The sequence below is a fragment of the Leptidea sinapis genome, chromosome 41 (genome assembly GCF_905404315.1).
Source record: "Leptidea sinapis chromosome 41, ilLepSina1.1, whole genome shotgun sequence".
NCBI lineage: Eukaryota > Metazoa > Arthropoda > Insecta > Lepidoptera > Pieridae > Leptidea > Leptidea sinapis.
The window spans coordinates 8410072-8436655 of NC_066305.1; the positions used below are offsets into that span (position 1 = coordinate 8410072).

The following is a 26584-nucleotide window of genomic DNA, read 5'->3' on the forward strand; positions in this document are numbered from 1 at the left end:
ACAGATCGCCCTGCGTAGTCTGTGGTACGTGATCCAAGCCATTCGGCATTGTGCCCGTTGAAATCACCCAAGACCACGATTTCAGCGAAGGGGATCTGTGCAAGCACGACGTCAATTGCAGCTTGAACGCAGCCCATGAGATGATCGGTTTCTGCGTTACCACTATGGGACCTGTAGACACACGCATAGATACGGACGCGGTCGTCTAAATCTACGCGGAGCCAGAAAATTGCCGAGACGGCGACAGCAGATATCCTCCCTAACGTACACACATACCCCGGCATGAGGCAAAAAGTTGTGCTCAATTTTGTACCCGGGGTACGTTAAATATGACGTATCGCTAGGTCGAGATATCTGCGTCTCCGTAAGGAAACACAAGGCCGGCTGCGCCGTCTCAAGGTGGTGGTGGACGGCGATTAAATTGGAGTGAATTCCCCTGATATTGCAAAAGTCCACGTTGAGCGTGGAGCGGGGTGCCGTGGTGTTACTGCCTCGTTTGTCCTCGGTCATGCGCGGTTCTGTGCCCACCCCAGAATACGAAGGGCGGCCCGAGCGAGAGTGCTCGGGGAGGGATTCTCCGGCTCTGGTAGAGCTGGTACCCTCCTGGGGTAATATCTTTTTACGGACCGCTCTCATAATTTGTGTGGGGGGGGAGGGAAGGGATGGCCTCCGGTCCTCGACACTAACCTATGCGAAACATAGCGGCACTAGGCCGCTACTTCACGCCGGTATTCTGTGCGAGTGTGGTAATTAACCCGGACGAGTCTGGCCCGATTGTGCTGACGTCATAAGACGGCAGCGTGACTCTACCACTTCTAAAAAGCCCTTAGTCGCCTCTTACGACACCCATGGGCCTGGGACTCCCCTATTCTTTTTACGCCCCGGAGAAAGTACAGGGCAGAAGTATTTACCATGTTTTAACACAAATAAAGAATTATCATTTATGAGAAAAGGTATGAATTAATTAAATAAGTTTTCCACGGTAATTAATATTACAATTTATTTATAATTTTCAAAAGACAAGCGTGATGCTTGTCTTTTGAAAGATCCTTATCTCATTTATACCTACATATTATAATTAGTTGTGTTTCTGGATAAAAATCACTAAATGAATATGAAAATTCTTTATTAAAATTGGACGTAATTCCAGAAAAACATTCCAAACCACAATCATGTCGAAATTGAGCTAAGAACACAAAACTGGTCACGTGATTCATATTAACGGACTGACATAAAATGGCAGCCCTACTGTCACTCTTTAAATGACATGACTTAGTAGCCCAACCCACATGTATGGAATACACTAATATTTATTAAACTTTAAACACGAATTCCCTAAAATGTGATGTTTGTGGCTTGGAACGAATTTTCAGGAACTACGTCCAATTGAATTTAGAAGGCATTCTAGCAATCTACAAAGTGCAAATCCGGCCACATAATATGGAGTATTGCTGTTCTATATATATATCTATTTGTTGAGAAATAACCGGATTTCAAAAGAGCTGTTTTGAGATTGTTGAGAGAGAACGGATGCATTCGCGTTCTCCACATTCTATATAATTTTTTTTTTTCACTCAGATATTTATTAAATTTTATTCCCATTCATTTTATTTTATTCCTTTAATATAAATACGGATGTTACTTATTACTGCGCATCTCAAAATATGGTGCATTGATAGTAAGATTATTGTTATAAATTGATATGTACCTATCTACTAAGTTACACAACTACTGGACGTAGTTATAAATAAATAAATCTTTGGTCTGGCGCACACCAGTATCAGCTCACACCATTTCACCGTGTGCAACGCAGAGCTGCTCGAATCGTTGGTGATCCAGTGCCCTGTGCACGGGTCGATCACCTGGCATTGCGTAAAGATGCCGCTTCATTCTTTTACCAAATTAATCACGGAGAGCGTTCTAAAGACCTGATTCCTGCCGCCGAATTCCATCTTTGTACGACACGCTACAAATTAGGATATCATCCCCACCAGCTGGATGTGTGGCGGTCCTCCACAATGCGGTTTTCAAGGAACTTTCTTCCACATACTACAAAGCTGTGGAATGAGCTTTCTTGTGCGGTGTTTCTGGGACGACACTACATGGGTTCTTTAAAAAAAAAGCACGCACGTACACCTTCCTTAAAGGGCCGGCAACGCTCCTGTTTTTCCCCTGGTGTTGCAAGAGAATATGGGCAGCGGTGATCATTTAACATCAGGTGACCCATACGCTAGTTTGTTCTCCTCTCCCATAAAAAATGAAATAAAACCATTAATAATGTAAGTAATATAAGTATTCGAGGGTAATTTTAACTTAATATTGACGTGACTTCGAAATAATTACAATGGCATGTAAAAGTAATTTAATTATATCTCGTACAATGGACATTTTTTTTATTAAACATATAAATTTATATTATTCATGCTACCAGCCAAACCCGATTTTTATATTTAACCGTGACAATACAATGTACAGTCGTAATGAATCACAAACATTCACATGTTTTTTTTTATTATAAGCATGCCGCGACAACAATGCGTTCATCTTATTATATTCGCTCATTATAATACGTTGCTCCTTTGGATTCTTGATTGAACCCGAATTTCTGTGCGGCATCACAGTTGCGGTCGTCACAGACGTAAGATGATATGTGACATAAGTCTAGTTTATTCTGTGGTAAGGGTCTCTACTTCTTAAGGCTGGATTTAAAAATCCTGTATAATTAGTTTGAGTTATTTTCTTAGGTATATGGTAAAACATAGATAAAAGAGAGCAATATACATTTTCCATCTCTATGAGCTATACAGATGAATTGACAGATAGCGAATGGCGAATTCCTAATTGGTCATCATGCATATTTAAAAAAAATATATTTATGAACTCAGAAGCAAACACAGGTACTTTATTAAAAATGACACACTTATTTAATAGTAAATCTCCAGCTTACTACATTTTCAAAGATATTATTTCAATAAAAACCATTTGTCGTATCACCGCTCTTCGACAAAACCTTTCTTAAAACCTCGTCTAGTATCGGAATAGTGGTTCTGGAAATCTCGAGCGATTGCCGAATCCGTGGTCATCTGGAGGGTAATGCCAAATTGGCCCCAAAGCAGCTGGGCGTCATAAATAGAGCACGGCAATACTTCAAGCCTGCCCACACTCTAGCGCTGTACGAAGCGCAGGTCCGACCACATATGGAGCATTGCTATCATCTTTGGTCTGGCGTAACCCATAATCAGCTCGATACATTTGACCGCGTGCAACGCAGAGCTGCTCGAACTATCGGGGACCCAGTGTTCTGTGAACGTCTCGATCACTTGGCGTTGCGTAGAGACGTCACTTTATTGTGTAGATACACAATAAAGTGACGTCTCTACGCGCGAAGCGAAGATTCTACCGTGATAAATCACGGGGAGTGTTCCGAAGAGATGTGACACGCCACAACTTAAGATATCATCCCCACCATCTGGATATGTGGCGTTCCTCCACAGTCTGGTTTTCAAGGAACTCTCTTCCACGTACTACAAAGCTGTGGTATGAGCTACCGGAATGGAATCCCCGAATCCCGATATGAAATGGGTACCTTCCAACAAAGCACGTACACCTTCCTTAAAGGCCGGCAACGCTCCAGTGATTCCTCAGGTGTTGGGAAAGAATGTGTGTGGCGGTGATCACTTAACATCAGATGACCCGTAAGCTCGTTGTTCCTCCTCTTCCATAAAAAAAAGCTATTCCGGGTAAGTAACACCGATTAGGACTGAAGAATCTACATATTAGCGAGGGGTACTTACTAACATACAAGTTATACCAATACTGTGGTAACCAACTTAAAATACGAGAAACGAGTAATTTACGTGAACGATCATCACGCAAGCCTAAGTTCATAGTACAAGTTATTGCTAAGTTTAAGTTACACAAGCGACAACGCTCTAGTAGTGAGCGCGCGTTCATTCGGATCACAAGAGAAGGAACGGTGAGCGAGTTTCACTTTTACTATTTGATTTAGATTTGTAATATAAGTATCTCGTTTGAAATTTGACACAAATTTTATATAATACGCAGTAAGCAAAACTAATATATAACTATTAAATTTTGATGCAACGAATGCATTGTTTCATGATACAACAGTTTTATAAATATTAAGGATTTAAAAAAACAGGGACTGATAGTATTTTGCATTAGATGTATTGATTAATAATAGATGCATTTGAGTAGTTATAAAATGTTTTAAGAGGTATAATAATAACAACACTTTCGTTATTACTGCTATTTCAATAATTGTTATATTCACAAGATAATAACAATTCAATCCATAATTACTTTACTTTAGAAATAACACAGACAGGTTGTACAGTACTTATAACACAATATGTAAACAAGAAATTTGCTAAGTCTGAAAATAATTGAATACAATCTATATTATGTATTAATTTTATACTCCTGTAACCTTTAAGCATTCCTATGTCTTCAAATTATGTAACAGATATTATGTACTTTTAATGGGATATTAATAACATCTTTCGTTTTTATTACTGCTGTTACAATTATGCTTATATTCACAAGACAAAAAGAATAATTCATAATAATTTTACTTTAGAAATGACACAGTTACATATATTATACAATATAATCTCAATATATATAAATTACGTGATACGTTGTTTGTCCGCGATGGACTCCTAAACGAATGGGCGGATTTCAATGGGGATTACTTCATGGAGTGCAGAGATAGGATAGTTTTTATTTCGATTTGAGCCCCATAATTATTATTATTTTCAATATTTGTTTTGCATGGACATATTTTCTATGAGTGAATTTAGTGACGCACGGTTTGACAGTTCCGCTGTGAAACAATTTCATTATAACAGCAGGGAGCATTATTTACGAAATAATAATTCTTGATGTTTTGAAATATTATTGGCAAATTCGTATAAAACAGTATTTTTTATAATGTACAGAACAACGTCTGTCGGGTCAGCTAGTATATTATATATTAATTGTAAATAAGGTAGCTAAGTATAAAATTAATTAAATACAATCTATTACGTATTAATGCTATGATCTTTTAACATTCCAAAAAAGTCTGCAATTGACGTAACTTTATATGCCTTACTATAAGTATTAAGTGTGTCACATAAGCTACCAGTTTTGCGTAGAAAGTCATAGTTTTATGGTTATAAACTCTGCCATTCTATTGCCAAATGTAATCATAAAATTAACTATATAAATAACATCAATTTTCGTATAGAAGCTTGCGTATGACAATAAGAATTGTTTGCTAAGACTCATTGAAACTTTACAATAGACATAGGTACAGTTAATGTCATAGGTGAATGACGTGATTTATCTTACCTAGGTGGTCTCACGTCATAGTTTTGCGTAAATTAAAAGTAATTTGTATGTTCTTATAGACTTACAATATACTAGCGTATAGAATACCAAAGCATGCGAGAGATAAGAACACCTCCAACGGAGATATAGCAAGTTTGTAAAGAAAAGCCAATTTTTTTTGGCAATATAGGACGACACGAGCAGGACATTCAGCTGATGGTGATTGATACTCCCAGCCCATTACAATGCAGTGCCGTTCAGGATTCTTGAAAGCCCAATAATTCTGAGCGGCACTACAACTGCGCTCGTCACCCTGAGATATAAGATGTTGAGTCTCATTTACCCACTAATTTCACTAGCTACGGCGTCCTTCAGACCGAAACACAGTAATGCTTACACATTACTGTTTCAGGGCAGGAATTGGCGCCGTTGTGGTACCCATAATCTAGCCGGTATCCTGTACAAAGGAGCCTCCCACTGGTTAAATAACTTAGTTAATCTATATTTACTGTAACCGAATTTGTTTTAACAAGTTGTAAACAGTCAAACACACTTGGCATTAGCTCCTTAGTATTTTGATTATTAACCACTATCTTACGCACACATTGACAAGTCAAAATTGGTCAGGAATTATCGGGCTGTCAGATAGTCTATACCCTATTATATTGTAGGTTCTACTACAGTGCAGCTTTCTTCCACTTACAACCAAACTGCGGAATGACCTTCCTTGCGTGGTGTTTCGATTCGACTTCTTTCTAGAAGGCCGGCAACGCGCCTGTGACTCCTCTGGAGAAGTGGGCGGCGGTGATCACTTAACATCTAGTGACCCGTACGCTCGTTTATCCTCCTCTCCTCCTCTATACAAAAGAAAAATTGTTCATTTATTGTTTAACGGGAACATCTGCCCACAAAGCTTTGAATATTATTCCCAACTAAAAGTCTGGCAAAGCGTCTCTTGAAGCCCTGGTGTTGCGGATGTCCTTGAGCGGTCACCTCACGACTTCTCAACACGTGAATCTCTGGCCCGTTTGCCAATTCTTATATATAAACAGAATAACTTGATTTGGCTTGAGTTGGAAAGCATTACAAGATGTTCTATAGCGAATCGTATTTCGATACGATATCTCATTTCTAGCTCCCGTCAAATTAATGTCATATGTGTAGGTTCAAAGTCGGACACGAAGAAGTTCACCACAGTTATGCACCAGAAATAGAATAGAAACACAACTCAAAACAAATCTAATGCATCTACAATATATCACTCGCTCGGAATCTATTAAAGATCTTTTAAAAAGGAAAAATTCTCTCCTTCGTTCATTAATTCGAAACAATGATGGCAATTATACCATATTAATAAGAATATGAAACATTTATTCCATGTCACACACATAAAATATACAATCTAAATATGCTGTGTGAGAAAAGAAAAGGCCGATGCTCAGCTTGTGCTGTAAACCAATACTGGCTTCAGCGCTGATTTTCAGCATCTACCTGGTTAACTGTCGGAGTGCCAGTAAACAATAATATTAAAAAAAAGAAAAAAACACATTAAAACGTATAAAAATAATTTTGTAAACATATATACGTTAAATACTATAAATATAATGAATGTAATAGAACAGAAATACATTTATATTAAAGTAGTGTACAGTGTTATTATGCGATCCAAATGAGAATAGGATCGACTTTGTGTCATCTTGTGGCTTGCATTTTGCAGCATTTCACGAGTCTACCTTTATATAAATAATAGTAAACTTTAGGCCCTGTCCGGGTACTTACTGCCTTTAAGTATTTGAGAAGTATTTAAGTAAACCGTACTTTTCCCGCAACACAGCGTCAGTCGACTATTTGGCTGTTTCAAAAGAAACCATCATCTATCCAGGTTAAGCGATCGGAAATCTCAGGTAAATTTATGATCGCTACTTTCTTCACTGTGGTTGGATATTAAGCGTCGATTCCATTACGGAACCAACGCCGAATGGTATACTACAATGTGCGAGAAGTTTTCACTGCCATAAGTGACCACCGACCGATCCGGGCTCCGCGGACTGAAGCAATACTTCACCACGACAACGCACCCGCACACTCAGCGCTCAAAACAAGACACCACACCGGTCAATATTACTCCTTACAGTCCTGATCTAGGACCGTGTGACTTCTTGTTATTCCCTAAAATATAAAATCAACTCAAAGGGAGCCAGTTTCTGTTGCCTGAAGATACGCTAACAGCGTTCGAGAAGACCGTTGAAGGTGTGTCTGCGGCAGACTGGAATAAGTGTTTCGAAAACTGAGACGTTTCGAAAACAAGACTTAGACGCATGAGACTTTGTATAGAGGGTGATGGAGAGTACTTTGAAAAGATTTAATAAAGTTTCTCAGAAGTTTCTGAGTGTCCCATGTAGTTATGTTATTCACTTAGCTCAGAACAATTAGCATTAAACTCAACTTGTTTGGCGAAGGCTAAACAGATTTAACAGTTGATATTATAATGTAAATAAACGTTAAAACCGGTTAACACGCGGATTCAAGTGTAGTTAAGGTTCTGCCTAGGCTAAACTAGTAAGCCCTAAATTTTTGCCTCTCTAAAGGTTGATCAAGCAATTTATGCCATAATTAATATTTAAAAGTCAGTAACCAATAAATGTAACATGGATTTGATTCTTCATTCGGCAGTATGTAACAAAGACGACATTACTTTAAGTCCAGGAGGAATCGGCGCATGAGTATGGAAAACTATTCCACCTCAATTTTTTTCTGCGATCAAACTGATGATATAAATGCATGTTGCCAGGGGTAATAAAAAGGGAGGTTAAAACGGTCTTTTCACGACAAAGTTAAAATTTTTCGAGATATGAATTTTTAAAGGTTAAAAAAATCTCAAATTTGAGTATTTTTGACCCGTGAAAAATATATAAAAAATAGAAAAAAAATTTTTTTTTTTTTACAATTGGTAATAATTATATTCATAATAGAGATTTTCCAAAATTTAATTGTTTATACCTGTTTTTTATTTGTTAATTTCGCGCGCTCACAAGCTTACCTTTAATAAAACTCTTAACTTTTTCAAGATTGTATAAGAGAGCAATGTTATTAATAATTGAATTGTCTACAATTTGTTTTTAACAATTTTTTAGGAATGCATTGAAACCAGGGCATTTTGAAGGATCACATAATAAAATTGAAGTGGAATAGTTTTCTCATTAGATTCCTCCTGGATTATTTTGCACGAAGGGCTAAATCAACGCATGGGACCAACAATTTACAATAAGTAAATGCGAAAATATATTCTACTTTAAAAAGTCACTCAAATCTTACTTAATAAAAAAAGCATACTACTCATTAAAAGATTTTCTTGACGATAAAATTGTAAATAATAAAAATTAACTTCGACTGAACTCAATATCATTGTCTAGCTAATGACATTATATCTTATCTTATATCTTTATACGAGCAATTCTTGTATATATATATAATCTGAATCTCGGAAACGGCTCCAACGATTTTCATAAAATTAAGTATGCAGGGGATTTCGGGGGTGATAAATAGATCTAGCTAGGTTTCAATTTAAAAAAAAATGGTTTTATCCATGTTTGAATGAGAAACAGCTACAATAACATTAGAATACAAAGGTAAATTTCGCCACTATATACAAGACTATTATAGCTCAGATCCGGATGATCCGGAAAGCAGAAGACCCCGGTTCGAATCCAGATGTCCTATTAGTTTTATTTTTGTTCAAGTTTTGTACATTCTTAAAAATCCGAGCAAGGCTCGGTCGTCCGGATATTTATAAATTAAAATGAATAAGCCTATGAAATAATAACTATTGTATGATTGATATTAATTTAAGTTTTCTTGGGATGTATATCTTTTTTTAGTATAGTACAGTATATTATAATTGTTACAGAAATCAAAACGTGAACTATGTATTCCACCATAAGTTTGCATGCCTTATGGGTTAGGATGAGAGCACCTGTTAATTATAAGCCAACAACATCTTATTATTACCTTATCTTGCAAATAAAGATGATTTGATTTGATTTGAAACGTTTATCTAGCATTGTAACGTTAATAAGCTCACATTTCAATATCAGTTCGGCGACGATATGTGTCTTCATTTTGCGAGTATGGTAGTTTCACTGCGTGTCCGGGCTTACATCATGTTTCGTTGAAGTTGTATGTAACTGTTATGAAATTCACTCACGACCGGCAAACAATTACAACTAACTCAAGCATACTTTGCCGATTCTGATAGTTGCAATTACAGTGGATACGTATTAAATACCGCTATTCCAATAAATCGTCAAATTTGCGCGCTGTTGAAACCACTTTTTGACAGAATATATAAAGTTTATATTTAAAAAAAAAAAATTATACCTGCAGAATATGAGAAGTAAATTAGTTTTTTTCTTTAATTTCTATCAGTAATTATTGATAGTGCAAAAAATCGCAAAAATACCGCTAACTCTTACAGTTAGAGCCATTTTAATCATTCAATTCAGGCCAATATTGTACGAAAATTTATTAACTATTTACTAATATTAATAGTAAAAATTAAGTAAATAATAGTTTTTCACCAGTAGGGTGATCCATTGCTATGTGTCGGCGTAAAAAGCGCCGTAGTTAGAAAAATTAACTGGGCTTGTGGGATTCAACGTATTCTGATCTCTGAAAGTGACAAGCGCAACTGCGATGTCGCTAAGAATTAGACAGTAATCACGACCATCATATTCATGAAGCATCCTTACACAAACAATGGATTCAAGTTCTCAAGGTTGATGCATTCAATAAACGATAATTCATATTTATACAGTTTTCGTTTATTACTTTTTATGAAATATTTGATAGCTAAAATGCTTTTAACTTTGAAAACGATTCATATATTGGATACAGTACCTTACAAACTAATTTGTTTTGTATATTACAGCCATCGCAAAATACTCTTTGGATTGAAAAGAGTGCCCGTTGAGTGTTTTGTATGTTCTTCACTAGCACATTTTATATATATTATAGTCTATTGAAAAGTTACATTTGGGGTTGCGTTTTTTAGAGGACGCAATTTTATTTTTTTGATGTTTAGAGGGGGTCAGTATAAAGCTAAAACCATGGGACAAGGGTGGGACAAGGGTGGCGACACCACAAACTTGGTTTTAGCTTTACACTGACCCCCCCTACACATAAAAAAAAATTGCGTCCTCTAAAAACCGCAAGGTTAGGCCTAAAAAATGTAACATTTCAATGGACTAAATACTTCTTTTTCCGACATAATATTATGGTAGATTAAGTAATTTAAAAGAAATATATATATTGACGATTCCATAGCGTTTACTTTAAGCCTAATTGAATAAAGTTTATTTGACTTTGTGAATTCGAAGCGGCACTACATTATGTATCCTTGTACAGTTGGCTACTTCATCACTCAATTTCTTCAATTCAAGATTTTTTTTATTTGATTACAAAGAGTAAATTTTAGGAGGATTTTATAAGGAGTAGGTTTTGATATTGGACTTTAGATTATTCTAGTCTTGACCATTTATTACATATAATAGTAATAAAAATTATTTGACAAATACTAAGTTTGCATGCTATTGGTTATTGCTAAATAGGAGAGACTTCAAGCTTTTAGCAAATAAATGAGTAAATAAATAAATCGTCTTGTCATCGCGTCGCCTTTTCTCATTAAAAAGTTCCTATATATTCTAAATTAATAATTCTAAAATGTTTATATACAAAGTGTGCGAGTGTGTATGTGTATTTACCATACCAACTCAAACTTAACAATAAACACCAAAAAAAAATAACAACTAATAACAAAACAATTTAGAACGTGACTGTACACTGGAAGTTCCCGGGGTGCCGTAACGGTACGGGGGACGGAATACGACAAGCGAGCCAATCGGCACTACGCAAGCTCGCCATTAATCCCTCTAGCCCCCCGTAGATACCTTACTTTTGACTTCTGCGCATTAACCATCGGCGCTAGACTTACGTGCCACCACATAAATAATAATATAATCTTAATATATATATAAATTACGTGAAACGTTGTTTGTCTGCGGTGGACTCCTAAAATAATGAATGGATTTTAATGGGGATTACTTCATGGAGTGCAGTTTAGTCCAACTTGAGAGATAGGATAGTTTTTATTTCGATTTGGGACCCATAATTATTTTTATTTTCAATATTTAGAGAATTAAGTGACGCACGGTTTGACAGTTCTGCTGTGAAAAAATTTCATTATAACAACAGGGAGCATTAATTCTTGATATTTTGAAATATTATTGGCAAATTCCTACAAAACAGTTTTTTTTATCATCTACAGAACAACGTCTGTCGAGTCAGCTAGTAAAATATAATCTGTGAAACATGTGTTAGGACGCACCTATATTTATAATTTGTATCTCTTCCTATATTATTCAGTTCTTGGGATTTGTTTCTTATGTTTCCTGGTAATAAATAATTAAATAAAATTCCAAAAGAGTTGTTCTTTTCCCTCGCAAGCTTTATTTGTCTTTATGGTTGCGGCTAGTATTCCTATATTACTGGTATACCTACCTATATTACTAGCATACCTATCTATATTGTAGATCTTTGTTTTACATGGCACACTTGCTTCGATTATTTCTGACTTATCCATATTATAATGTCTATGGTAATATTTTTTTTTTGTTAATGATACAGTGTTAAAGATGACGTCAGAGGTGAACGAGTGGTACAAAGGTCGGAAGGTGCTGGTGACAGGCGCTTCCGGTCTGATGGGGAAGGTGCTGATCGAGAAGATGCTTTACAGCGTCCCTGATATAGGCTGTATCTTCGCTTTAGTCAGATCGAAGCGAGGCAAGTCACCTGAAGCAAGAATTGAAGATATGTGGAAATTGCCCGTGAGTATTATGATGAAATATAATACAATTATTATATTATATGCAGGGCACATAGTTAAACGGACAGAAGGCCGTTGGGGCAGTAAAGTCCTCGAATGGCGACCTGCCTACCGGAAGCTGCAGTGTTAGTAGGCCCCCCATAAGATGGACCGATGATCTGGTCTAGATTGCCGGAATATGTTGGATGAGGGCAGCGCAGGACCGATCATTTGTCCAGCAGTGGACATCTTCCGGCTGATATGATGATGATGGTTATAGTGAAAATAAACTTTAAACTTAAAATTAAAAACACGCGAACACTTCAATGCAAACATTTATTTACTTTTGTGGAAGTTTACACGGAAATTATGTCAGAAAAACAATATTAAGGCTTTTGTTTCCCTTTCTGTCTGTTTATTCGCACATCGGAGGCGTAGCTGGGGCTAATTTCTAAAAAGAGTGGACTGAATTGGACAGAATTTATTCTTCTTTCATACATCTCTTGTCCTGTGATATCGAACACTATTCTTGCAAATGTAATGTAATGTATTTATATAGGCATACTAACGAATTTTCTAGAAACTGTGATAATCATAATGTTAACACCAGAAACAAACAAGATTGTTACGCCTACATTCGGTTGAGTCGAGTTAGTAAGTATTTTGTTAGGCGATGGATATGCTTTTACAACATGGACCCAGACGTATACAAAATAAATGTGCTACAAAATTCTATAAATGACTTCCTTCTTAATACGACACCATGGGAATGAAGCGACCGCTCTCAGTCTATTTAATTAATTAATATTTTTTTTAAAGAGGCGCTTGTTTCGTTTTCGGTATCGTCAATAAATTTTGGCAGTAAGAAGTCTTTCATGTCACTACGTATCTAAATCTTATTGATTTTCCGCATTTATTGCGTTTTAGACATACATAAAGGGCATAATACACCAAAGAATACTCACACACGAACAATCCACTCACCAATCTACGGACACATTTCGACTTCAAGAATGACATCAGTTGTCTTGGATATCATACCTACTTGTCGTAACTAAATCGTATTATGAGTAAACATAATATGGCAGAATACATATATATATATATATATAATATATTATATATATACTGCTCGCAACGTCGTTCGCGTGCAGAGTCAAAAAGTAGCAAAGACTATGTCGGCATCCAGTGTGATAGTATGAAGCCTATATTATGTTGTGCGACCTCTTGAATTAAATCTATTCAACGTAAGCGCAATGCAATTTGATTAGAGACATCAGACATTCTGCCACAGATCGCATCCTTACTGTAAAGTCGTTAAGGAGTATCAATGGTCATCATAGTCAACTAAGACACTTACTTGACCATAACGACGTTACGGTAGGTGACTCAAACATCCGGATAGCACCCAAAAATTCGGCCGAGTATCGTTAATTTGCTTCTTATAATAGAAGAGTTCTGTAACTTTGTCGTGAATCCCATAATCAGAACCTTACCTTAAACTCTTACCAAGGTAGTTTACCTTTTAAGTATATTCTTTCCAATAAAAAAAGAATCATTGAAATCGGTTTGCACGATATTGAGTTGTTCGTAAATTTGTCGCGTACATACTCATAGCAAATTTAAGACTTTTATGATGCTATTGCCATGGATGCCAGATCTGGATCAAATTGCAATGGGACCACACGGGAAGCACCAGCTTTCGAACAAAAAGAAAGTTCTGAGAAACAAAAAAAAACATACCGACGAATTGAGAACCTGATCCCTTTTTGAAGTCGGTTAATAAAAACATAGGTAGTTTTTTGGACATGGTTTTTTGTACTGATTAAGTACCAAAATTGTGGGCGATATGGGATTGAAACCCGCGCCTCTCGGATATCGTCCCAGCGCTCTTACCAACGAATCCAACCGTCGGCATATTTAATCCTAGAAATCATCAAATCTCACTTTAAAATTGCATGATTTTTTAATTCACTTGGACCTTGAATCTTCCAAAGTAAAACGCATTTCATTTAACCAATACAATATTAATGTTTCAGTTATTCTCAAGAATAAGGGAAGAAAAGCCTCACATGATGAAGAAGTTGATACCAGTGACTGGAGATATATCGCATGATAAACTTGGCATCGATCCTGAGAGACTACAGCAGATTTATGACGAGGTATGAATCTTGACAGATGTTGACAGAGTGGAACACGAAAAGGGAATGTAATATAATATGTCAGCCTAGCGAAACTCTCTAAAAAAAAAGCGATTCACTCGATTGTATAAAACGTGCAGTCATTGACAGATTGACAGATAACGGCTATAATCTTGTATAAACAATGCAGATTGCCGAAATCAACTACGTTATAAGCAAATGTTCGCTTTCAAACTCAACTGAATTATACTTCGTCGCCCAATTGTAATAACTATTTCAAACATTTGTCAATTCTCACTGTACTGCATTGATATTATCCCCACCATCTGGATCTGTGGTGTTCGTCCATAGTGCGGCTATCAAGGAACTTTCTTCCACGTACAAAAAAGCTGTGGAATGATCTTTCTTGTGCGGTGTTTCTGTACCTTCAAACAAAGCGCGTACACCTTACGCTCCTATGATTTCTCATCATCTGATGTTGCAAGACAATGTGGGCAGCAGTGATCACATAATATCAGGTGACGTGTACGCTTGATCTCCTACATAAAAAAATAGGATCGAAACTAGGATCTTCTATATATTATCTAATGATGATCTAAGATTCTAATGCATATTTTAAATTAGATTTTAATGATGTTAACACTTTATCTAGTATATACCTATTACGTAGCTGTTCGTACTGGCTGTGTGGTTACCGGATTAGACGCTGAGTGAAAGTGTGGTATCCTTAGCGTATTGAGTAAGTCTACGCGGAACTAACTCAATTTAAGATTATTACATGTTATATGTTAGTGGCTTAGATTCCGTGCCTAGTATGTTACTTATAACCATAATACAATGTACCTACTCATTGACGTTCTATACTTAACATACGATGTTAGTAGGTAGGGTAAGTAGACGCTCTTGGGCGTCACGGGCTATCCTGCCTAAAATCAGCAGGCCGTATCGTTCGTCATGCCAGCATTAATGAAGTCGTGCGCAGGGCATTTGCCGCTCTTAATATACCAGCTGTTTTAACCAAATGGTATTACCCGTCGCGATGGCTAGCGTCCTGATGGAATGACGCCGGTTGCTTGGGCACGGGGAAGAATGCTGGTGTGGGACGCGACTTGCGTCGACACTCTGGCTCCTTCTCATGTCTAAGTTACGTCAGTTGGTGCTGGGGCTGCTGCTTCGACTGCCGAAGACAGCAAGCGTCGCAAATTTGTCGGTCTTAGTGAGTCATACATCTTTGTGCCGTTTGGTGTTGAGACACTTGGCCCGTGGGGCCCAGAGGCGCGGAGAATGTACAAAGTACTATCTTCGCGCCTCAATAAGGTTACTGGTAGTCAAAGCGTTGGCAGCTATTTCGGTCAACGGATCAGGGTAGCTATCCAACGCGGAAATGCTGCCAGTATTCTTGGTACGCTTCCACGTAATGATAGTTTTAATTTTATGTAGTCATAGTATTGTAAATATAGTTATAAGATTTGTTTTATTTGAATAAATACATTTTATCTTAATATACGATTGACATAATATAGATTTGTAAATCACGTCGTATACAAAGCCGAAATATGGAATATAAAACAAATTACACCATAATAAGCTGCGACTGCTATATCTATTGCCGCATATATTCCAGTTGATTAAAATATTCTTGGTCATTAAGCAGCAATATAAAATATTTATTCAATTCAGGTTACGTATGTTGAATTTAGAACGCGATTCGGACAGTGACAGTTGACACACGACTAAGGAGAAAAGTGTACTTATATTGTCTTTAAGCACACTTATCGCTCCGCTATCAGACTGCGAATGATAATTGTTGGCTGTATAGTATAATAATTTAATATATAATAGCGTTAGTAGGTAACAATAATAATATCTCAAATAACAAAAAGAATATACCTAGTATAGACGAATAGGGGATGTTTGTAAATGTGTGCGCGTGGAAATATGTAATCTCGGTAAGCTGTGTATGTTATTATAATACAAACACAATATACAAGCATTAAAGTTACTATTCTATAAAAAGACAGTGATATATTTTTAGAATTCATAGAACAAAAATACGTCTCTCAAAATAAACATACAATTCTTTATATTTCATAGATATTTATTTTCGTAATTTATAAATCCTTATTTGCTTCAAGCATGATAAATTCCACCTTCGCACGACACGCCACAAGTTAGGATATCATCCCCACAATCTGGATGTGTGGCGGTCCTCCACAGTGCGGTTTTCAAGGAGCTTTCTTCCACGTACTACAAAGCTGTGGAATGAACTTCCTTGTGCGGTGTTTCCGGGACGATACGACATACACCTTCCTTAAAGGCCGGCAACGCTCCTGTGATTCCTCTGGTGTTGCAAGAGATTGTGGGCGGCGGTGATCACTTAACAACAGGTGACCCGTACGCTCGTTTGTCCTCCTATTCCATAACAAAAAAAAAAGGTTTTATATTATGGTTCGTATATGTTTAGCCAATATATTCAGTAGCATGCACGTCAGTGATTTCATACAAAATATAGTGTCAATGATAATATTATTACACAGATATCTTAATGACTTATATCAAATTAGTAGCTGACCCAACAGACGTTGTTCTGGAAATAATCAATAAAATACTGTTTTTTATAAATTTATTACTAATATTTCATAACATCAAGAATTATTTCGTAAAATATACTCCCTGTTCTAATAATGAAATTGTTTCACATCAGAACTGTCAAATCGTGCGTCAATATATTCTCTCATAGAAAATATGTCCATACAACACAAATATTGAAAATAAAATTAATTATGGGTCCCAATTCGAAACAAAAACTATCCTATCTCTTAAGGCGAAGAGTAAGCAGAAAACACACAAACATGGTGTTTTCAGCCAAGTTTTGTGGTGAAAGTATAGCATTTCGAGCTATGAAAACTACTTAATCCTGTTACACATATCCTTTAGTCTTATTTATAGGTTGCTAATGCTTGCTGTTGGTTATAGTTAACACTGCCGAGCCTTTTTGAACTACCACTTTTCTTTGAAGTTAAACAAGTTTTTTGGCATGGCGTGACGCATTTTTTTGGTACTTCTCTCAGAAAAGTTATATCTTATAGCTTGTACTTTTTTGTGTTGATTCATTTATTCAGATTAGTAGTGAATAACGAGGATTGTAAGCATATAAAGTGTTTTCCACGCAAGAATTTTGAAAATATTGGCTTTGTTACATAGATGGCGGACCGGCAGCCGTGAACTCATATCGCTCAAGGTCGCTGGCATTTAGTGTCGCCTTAAGTTGAACTAAGCTGCACTCCATGAAGTTATGCCTATTAAAATCCGTTCATTAGATTAGGAGTTCACTGGAAACAAACATCAGGACACTGAATTTATATATATTAAGATGAGACTAATTAAAATTGGTCAAGCATAGTCAGGCTGTCAGATCCTCTATGCCTTCTTTTATTTCTACTATGATTTTCCTTTTAATACTTACACCAGTTAAAGTATAACGTCTTTATGATGCAGCTACTGTACTCAATAACTTTTGTATTTTTAATAACATTTACTTTTTTGACTTACTCGTGTAAGACATTGTCTATTTGACGTTTGAGTGTATCTGTTGCATCATTTTACATATTATATTGTAATTTGAAATGATTTGTAAATCGATGTACTTAAATGTAAATCTTGATATAAAAGAGTGGCAATGAGTTTCTTGCTACTTCTTCTCATTAGCTCAACCCTTTACGAAGTAGCGGTAGATTCAATAAGAAAAAATTTTTTTTGACATTCATAATTGTCATTTCCATGACCTACGTGAATAAACTGATTTTGATTTGATTTGATTTGATATATTTCAGGTTTCAATAGTGTTCCACTTCGCCGCAAGCCTTCGTCTCGAGGCGCCGCTCAAGGAAGGTCTCGAGATGAACACACGAGGAACTCAAAGGGTCATAGAAGTTTCGAGAAATATTAAGAATCTGGTTTCTCTCGTTCACTTGTCTACGGCTTTCTGTTATCCTGATTATGAAAGGATGGCCGAAAAAGTATGTATGGTTGATACTGATATAATATTTTTGTAGCTGTAGTAGTAAGGTTTTTAGAGTTTACAATGAAGAATGTACTAAACATTGATGCAGGAATTTTAAATTTACAGTATTTTCATTGTGAAATAAACTTCTTAACGCGACTCTATTTAAAATTTTTATATTGAGCTAGCTCCATACTGGATAATTAGTTTTGAATAAAACTTACATCAATGTATAGATAATTTAATATTCTAGGCACTAAAGCGGCATTATTTAAAAATCAAATTCTAATAAATTTAAAATAAACCAACAAAATTGATATTCGATTGCCCAGTGCCGGGCACCCATTTGAAACGAAGTTGCATTTATGTCTTGCCATATCAATGGTCTTCTCTTTGTAGTACTTTTTTAGATATTATTAATTATTTACTACAGAAACTATTTATTTCCAGGTTCACGATCCACCTGCCAACCCCCACGAAGTCTTGCGAGCTGCGAGCTGGCTCTCTGATGACCAGCTGAACCTTCTGGCTCCATCCCTGATGCAGAAGCACCCCAACTCGTATACCTACTCTAAGCGTCTTGCCGAGGCTCTCGTGAGAGAGTGCTATCCAGAACTACCAGCAGTTGTAGTTCGACCCAGTATAGGTAAACACTGATTTTTGTTGGGGGAAAATCTTATGGGTTAGCGTCACCGACATACTCATAAATGGCGCACGCGATAAATAAATACTAAAAAAAGTGTATGTGTACTATGTATGCACACAAGAAATTATACTTCTTTGGTGTATACAAACAAAAATCATTAAAATGAATTTTTCCTCGTGCTATTCCGCTTTTTTAGAAAGAACAATTATTTTATAAAAATCTTGCAGAGATGGCTTTGACAATTAATTATTAAATAATGAATACGGCTGTATGGGCTTGAACCCTTTGCCTGTCCTAATAATGGACGAAGAAAACAAAACAAAATAAGAAAATGTTAGGAATCAACTTCAACCTGTTACTTTTGTGTTACAGTGATGCGCGCGCATCTTTAAATTTCTCTCTAATTATTTTTTCATAACGCGCCTAAAGAAGTATAACTTCACTTTTTGAATGGGTGCAATCTCGGGAGTTTGCGTCACCGAAATGCTTATAGCAGTATATCTGTAGCTATACAGCTGACATATTGTGCAACATTAGTGCTGTGTATATCTTACTCGTATAAGTGGATTTAATAAACAAAATAATAATAATAAAAATAAACTGTGCATTGTTGAAATACGATACGTCACTCGAACGGTTGGGTCAGAGGAAAGAACACTCAGTTCCATGCTGTATAATTAAGAAAAAAATATATACACATTTTTGTTATTAATAATTAAATTATTAATGAATTGAAATGTTATTCCAGTGACGCCAGCCTTCAAGGAACCAAAACCTGGATGGGTGGACAACCTCAATGGTCCGATAGGTCTTATGATCGGCGCTGGAAAGGGTGTCATCAGATCTATGCACTGCTACGGACATTATCACGCAGAAGTGATTCCTGTGGATAATGCTATAAATGCTATTATTGTAGTGCCCTACTTTCTCAACACTCAGATTGAAAGGTGAATATTAGTTTATGTAACAGATAGATAATTTATACCTCTAGATAGAGACTCTTGCTGTTAGGCAACGCATTACAACGGGCCAGCTTTGTTACTTGAGTGTGCATGACAGCTACGTCTAAGGCTGAGATCTATAAAGCGTACTTTGACTTTGCTCAGTCTTTACCTACCTAAAACTTAGCTGAGTGTGATAGAACGCGAAGTTTAATTTTGCATTAGGCTGCCTTAACTTAAGCTCATGCATAATTTCAGCTTTCAAATGACTGTAAAAACACAATCACAGATTTTGCTAAGCTTACACTCAGCAACAAAATCATTGATTAGATTATGCTAAACTTGAACGCAGCTAAGTTTTACGTAAGTAAAGTCTGAGCAAACTCTATCTGTATGTCCGCGTCAGTATAATAGTTGGCCGACGTCACAGCTGTCACAGTCTATCTAGACGTAAAAATTATATAAGTACAGTCCGAAAAACTGTATAGTTATTATATTAGAATATATCTGCTTATTTTCTGCTCCCAAATTATATTATTTTAATTTCTTATGTCGTGCTAGCTCCATACTGGATAATTATTTTGAAATAAAATTTATGTCCTTGTATAGGGAATTAAATTTTCAAGACACTTAAGTGTAATAAACTTTACGTCATTGTATAGGGAATTTAATTTTCTAGACACTAAAGTGGAATAAAATTTACGTCACTGTATCTATAGTTTATTTTGTTTCACAGTTAATAACCTTAGATTACTTTTATTATCTGTATTTCAGACAGCCAGATATCCCAGTTTTCAATCTAACGACAGGCGATGACAGAAACACAACGTGGAAGGAAGTCCTGGATATCGGGAAGGCCACTGTGCGGAAGTACCCTTTCGAAGGTCCCTTGTGGTACCCGAACGGAAACATCAGACACAACAGGTTGATACACGAGCTCTGCGTCTTCTTCTATCACATCCTGCCCGCCTACTTCATTGATTTCTTAATGCTCTTATTTGGACAGAAGAGATTGTGAGTATGTTTATATATTTTATTAATTCTCTTTGTTAAGTGCAAACTTCTTTTGGCGCACCGCACACACATTTTTGTGGGTAATAAGTTAGGCTGATCCGTCATGCTCTTAGGTGAAAGATCCGTCACGCTGCTTAGACCGTCACATGTCACACAGTTAATAGACATTACTCGTCAGGCTGCTCTTCGCCGCTGAACATTGAAAGGCTTGATCGGGTGAACGGTTAAGGAACACAAACACGACATAGATTCAAACATTGTTGTTTTTTATAAAATTGAGTTAAATGTAATGAGGACACGTTAAATTAAATTCATAGAATTGTTTGAGATTATTTAAACTATTTTAATTAAATTAATATATATCTACTCGTATAAAGAAATAGCCTCTAATAACACACTGCTAGCCTCTCAAAAGTAACCCCTTCATATATTTTATTTTTTTCAGCATGGTGCGCATACAAAATAGAATCTCAGTCGGTCTACAAGTACTTCAATACTTCACAACACGCGAATGGTGGTTCGACACGCATAACTTCAAGAATCTAGCGAAAAGACTCAATTCTGTGGACGTAGAGACGTTCCCGATGGATTTGACTGTCATCGAGATAGGCTCCTACATTGAGAGTTGTATGATCGGGGGAAAGTTGTATTGTCTCAAGGAAAAGCTGGAGGACTTACCTAAAGCCAAGTTGCAGAATAATATGTAAGTTTCAACTAATTATTCAAATTTTCAAATTCAAATATTTTATATTCAAAATAGAATATAATATCACTTATTGAAAGTCAATAACTACCACCCATTCGAAAATGTATGCCTTAGTCCTGAGAAGAACGGGCGCAAGAAACTCAACGGGCTTCTTTTTTTTTTCATAAAAATATGGCTACAATATATTTTCAGGACTCTCCGATCAATTTAAATTTAAAAAATCGTTTTCTTTAAGTAGGCCACTAAAATAGCACTTTCAAATTAAATAATTAATTTAAATATTTGTTAATACATTTTCATTTATATTTATGAAACTACTTATTTAAAGCTTATTGAAATTGAGCAGTTTACCAGTGGGAGGCTCCTTTGCACAGGATGCCGGCTAGACTATGGGTACCACGACAGCACCTATTTCTGCCGTGAAGTGACTTAACAAAGTCTCATTTGCCCAGTAATTTCACTAGCTACAGCGCTCTTCAGACCGAAACACAGTAATTCTTACACATTACAGCTTCACGGCAGAAATTGGCGCCGTTGTGGTACCCATAATCTATCCGGCATCCGTTGCAAAGGAGTCTCCCACTTGTAGAAATAAACACATTAGTTACGCAAATTATATGGAGTATAGGGATTTAATCCATGATTTCTTCGTACAGATTGTTCGTGGTGGACTTAATCGTGTCTGTACTATTCTACCTACTGGTGTTGTACTGGCTGGTTCTGTACATAGAACCAATACGAGATGTACTCAGTTACGGTGGCCCGTTCGTGAGATACCTACCATTTGTTGGAGGCGCAGTTTTCTCTAATTAAATAATGTCTGGGATATAATCGTACTGGCTCATACGGTGTAAAATGTTTTTTTAAATATATATTAGAGGGAGCAAACGGGCAAGAGGCTTACGTCATAGGAAGTGGGGAACTGGGGTCGAGGGATGGCGGCCTTTTAGTTGGGAGCCTCTAATCGGAAGTCCCTAAGGCTGAGAACTAAAGAGCGAGACTTTACTTACGTAAAATTTAACAGAGTGTAAACTTAGCATAATCTTTGATTTCGTTTTCTACTTAGTCATTTTGCAAGCTGAAATTATGTTTGGCTTAAGCTAAGGCAGTCCAATGCAATAGTCGTGTTCGAGTATTATCATTCTCAGTAAGGTTTTATGTAAGTAAAGTCTGAGCAAAATCTGAAAAAAGTTAGCCAAAGTAGTATGTGTTAGCAATCAGCTTTTACGCGGGAATTCACACTACTCTCTGCCAAAAACAAGTGTTCAATGTAAGGAAATACACAGAATGTAAACCCGGAACCTATCTTAAGTTGTGTGTGCATTCATTAAAATTCTACCTTTTAAAACTTACTGTAATAACCTTATTATATTTATTTTTAGTGGGTCGCTAACGTCTTTTAATATAATATGTTTGTCTGATTAAATATATTTGCTCAATAGAAAAAAATATCAAACCTTTTTTGTCTCTTACTACTAAATACGAATTATTTTAGGCTGATAGTCTTGTTCTGTATTGTACTAAAACATCAATTAAGGCGAAGAGTAAGGAGAAAACACGCAAACATGGTGTTTTAAGACAAGTTTTGTGGTGAAAGTATAGCATTTCGAGTTATGAACACTACTTAATCCTGTTACACATAACCTTAAGTCTTATTTGTAGGTTGCTAATGCTTGCTGTTGGTTATAGTTAACACTGCCGAGCCTTTATGAACTACCTACCACTTTTCTTTGAAGTTAAACAATTTTTTTTGTCATGGCGTGATGCATTATTTTGGTACTTCTCTCATAAAAGTTATTCTTATAGGTTGTACTCTTTTGTGTAGGTTCATTTATTCAGATTAGTAGTGTATAACGAGGATTGTAAGCATATAAACAGTTTTCCACCCAAGAATTTTGAAAATATTGGCTTTGTTACATAGATGGCGGGCCGGCAGCCGTGAACTCATATCGCTCAAGGTCGCTGGCATTTAGTGTCGCCTTAATATAAACTGATACTTTTGACCTTGCTCATCAAATGACACCACTCAAGATCCGTCCCGGGTTTTTTTTTATAAAATATTCTAACGAAATAATGTTTATTATCATAAAGGTACATAACAAGCAAGAAGTTTACTACAAAAAATTTATTCTTGTGTTCAGTACGTCCACATTGATCTAACACTAACGTTACGTTCGTAACAACTTCATTTTATCTTCCACTTATCTAATTTTCGTATCTTGTAGATACAAATTATAATTACCTACTTATAAGTTAATGAAATTCGGATGAGAACCCGGCCTGTACACTGCTCGGCTTTAAACTTGTCGGTTTTTAGATTCCGTCCGAAGTGTACCGAAGTACCCAACTACACTATTTACTTTCCGCTTCCCGAGCAGTGTAGAGGCCGTGTTAGGGACTACGCGCACTTATTCAGCTCCATTCGCGTTTCGCTGAACGATTTTGGTCACACTTATACAGCTCTGCTTCTATCAGCCGCGTACGGAACTTTAAATCACGTCTGCACTCTTCAATCTTTGCGTTCCTAATTATTACGTCAAATCAATGCAGGAACAATACGCAACTTGTCGACCAGGAGTCGCGAACCATCCCTGTAAAGAGCTGTTCCGCCGCATTCGGCGGCGAACAGCGCTGTACGCGAAAGCAGAATGGACGCGGAAAGCTGAATCGACGCGTACACGTCTCTATACAAAATTGTTGTTTTCTATGGACAAAAGCTGAAAAGAGCTGAATAAGTGCGCGTAGTCCCTCCCTTAAAGTGAAATCTCCGAAACTATAATATTATTATTATTGCTAAGTATTTTCATGTAATGGTGAATTTTAACGGCTTTAATAACATATTAATGTAAGTATGTGGTTGGTGCTACTATTTAACATTATTTTTATATACCTACAGTTATACAAGTTTTACAAGTAATATTAATGTGTTTGTATGGCGTCCAAAATATAAGGAATAAATCTAATAGAAATAAAAAATCTTATTTCTGATTCCTCATCCTTGAATCGTAATAATGTATTTAAATTTTATGAAATATAAACATTTTTGATCCATCAATACAGATAAAAATAATTAATTTAGAATCAAAAAGATGCAGGTATCTTTTACAGCATTTTTCAATAGATGTAACATTAACGTATGAAATGTAACCAGTTATAATGTGAGTTATTATGATGGCTCTGTCATAGACATTTATACATATAAGTTCAGATATTATGTAGCTCGAAAAGGTTTATTAACTGTGATTAATATATACATATATATTATAATCAAAGCAAATTGGGTTTGATACATCATGAATAGTGATATCTCACGATGTAGCCAAATTCTTAAAAATATTTTTTTTATTCTTATACTTTTGTTTTTTTTTACTATTCCGTGAATCTTCAATTTTCCCTAAAATAAACGACAGCTTAAACATATATGATCTTTTTATACAACAAGCTGTCAAAACTTCAACAGACGTTAGCCAATGTTCGCAATAATTTAATTAAGTGTGCAAAAGATGGACCTTTCAACAATACAGAAAATGCGGTGCAAACTCTTGGGAACAAAAAAAAATACTCGTTGGCAAAGCTGGAATTTTGATATAACAAAAAATATTTAAATAAAATGGAGGTCTAACCTACCTTAACATATTTTTGCCCATAAACCTAACAAGGGTGTTGTGATCGTGTATATCGAAAAATTATTTAAATATTCTACTATCATTGTATTTTGGTTTGAGCTGATGGTCCTGCTACCAATGCTGTGAAATATAAATAAATAAAACAAATAACTTATTATTATATAAATGACTAAAAAAATAATAATAATTAGAATGTTTTTGTTTTAAACATGGAAATCTCTTGATTTCAATTTGTCGGAGCGTAAGTATTTTAGAAAACTATAAATGTATTTTTTTTTATGGAAGAGGCTAGGACAGCCGAGCGTACCTACTAGTCACCTGATGTTAAGTGATCACCGCCGCCCACATTCTCTTGTAACACCAGAGGAACCACAGGAGCGTTGCCGGCCTTTTAGAAAGGTGTACGCATTTTTTGAAGGTACACATGTTGTATCGTCCTGGAAACAACGCACAAGGTAGCTCATTCCACAGCTTGGTCGTACGTGAAAGAAAGTTCTTTGAAAACCGCACTGTGGAAGAACGCCACACATCCAGATGGTGGAGATATCCTTATTTGTGGCGTGTTGTGCGAAGGTGGAATTTGGCGGCAGGAATCAGGTCGAATAGCTGTTCGGCATACTCCCCGTGATAAATGCGGTAGAAGACACACAAAGAAGCGACGTCTCTACGCAACGACATTTAGTCGTTGACAGAGCACTGTATCCCCGACAATTCGAGCATCTCTGCGTTGCACGCGGTTAAATGGTTCGAGCTGATACTGAGGTGTGCCAGACCAGAGAGTACCACAATACTGTGGCAGGACCTGCGCTAAAATGGAAAGTATTGATGTGCTATATTTATGACGCCCAGCTTCTTTAAAGCCAATTTAGCATGCCTTCCGGATAACCCGGATGGATGATAATTTATACGTCTAGATAGAACCTCTTGCTGCTTGGTTAAAACAGGCCAGGCTTATTACTTAAGTGTGCGTGACAAGCTAGGACTTACACTCGCGATACGTATGTCATTTTGTGTTAGGTACACTAACACACGTACACGTACACACGTACACGTACGTGTCTTGCTCAAAATAGAGGTTAACAGACAACCTCAACTTTTTTTGGCAGTTTTCACAGCTGTCACATGTCTATCTAGAAGTATAATTGATCTAAGGGTACAGGTTTATGCCAGCTGTTGAATTTCAGCACCGCATATTATTACTCACGACAAAATGTGAAATTCCACAATGACGAGTTTCGCAAGAAATTCACCGCCGGCGAAAGCTTTTACTAATTAATGATAGCTTAAAGAAAGGTGTGAAATGAAAAACAATAG

General features: G+C 36.3%; 1 protein-coding gene across 2 annotated transcripts in view; it reads left to right on the forward strand.

Moving 5' to 3' along the window:
• Positions 1-24995, forward strand: part of LOC126976475 (putative fatty acyl-CoA reductase CG5065) — a 29170-nt gene extending 4175 nt beyond the window's left edge. The window contains exons 1-9 of one of the 2 annotated variants that reach the window (XM_050824824.1): positions 3913-3976; positions 12016-12215; positions 14233-14355; positions 18168-18353; positions 18788-18983; positions 19732-19930; positions 20699-20938; positions 21384-21641; positions 22301-24995. In XM_050824824.1, coding sequence (XP_050680781.1) covers positions 12024-12215; positions 14233-14355; positions 18168-18353; positions 18788-18983; positions 19732-19930; positions 20699-20938; positions 21384-21641; positions 22301-22457 — 1551 coding nt within the window. In that variant the 5' untranslated portion in view covers positions 3913-3976; positions 12016-12023 and the 3' untranslated portion in view covers positions 22458-24995. Of the gene's footprint in view, positions 1-3912; positions 3977-12015; positions 12216-14232; positions 14356-18167; positions 18354-18787; positions 18984-19731; positions 19931-20698; positions 20939-21383; positions 21642-22300 lie in introns of those variants that run through there. The other variant, XM_050824825.1, reaches the window with a different exon arrangement.
• Positions 24996-26584: the final 1589 nt, after the last annotated feature.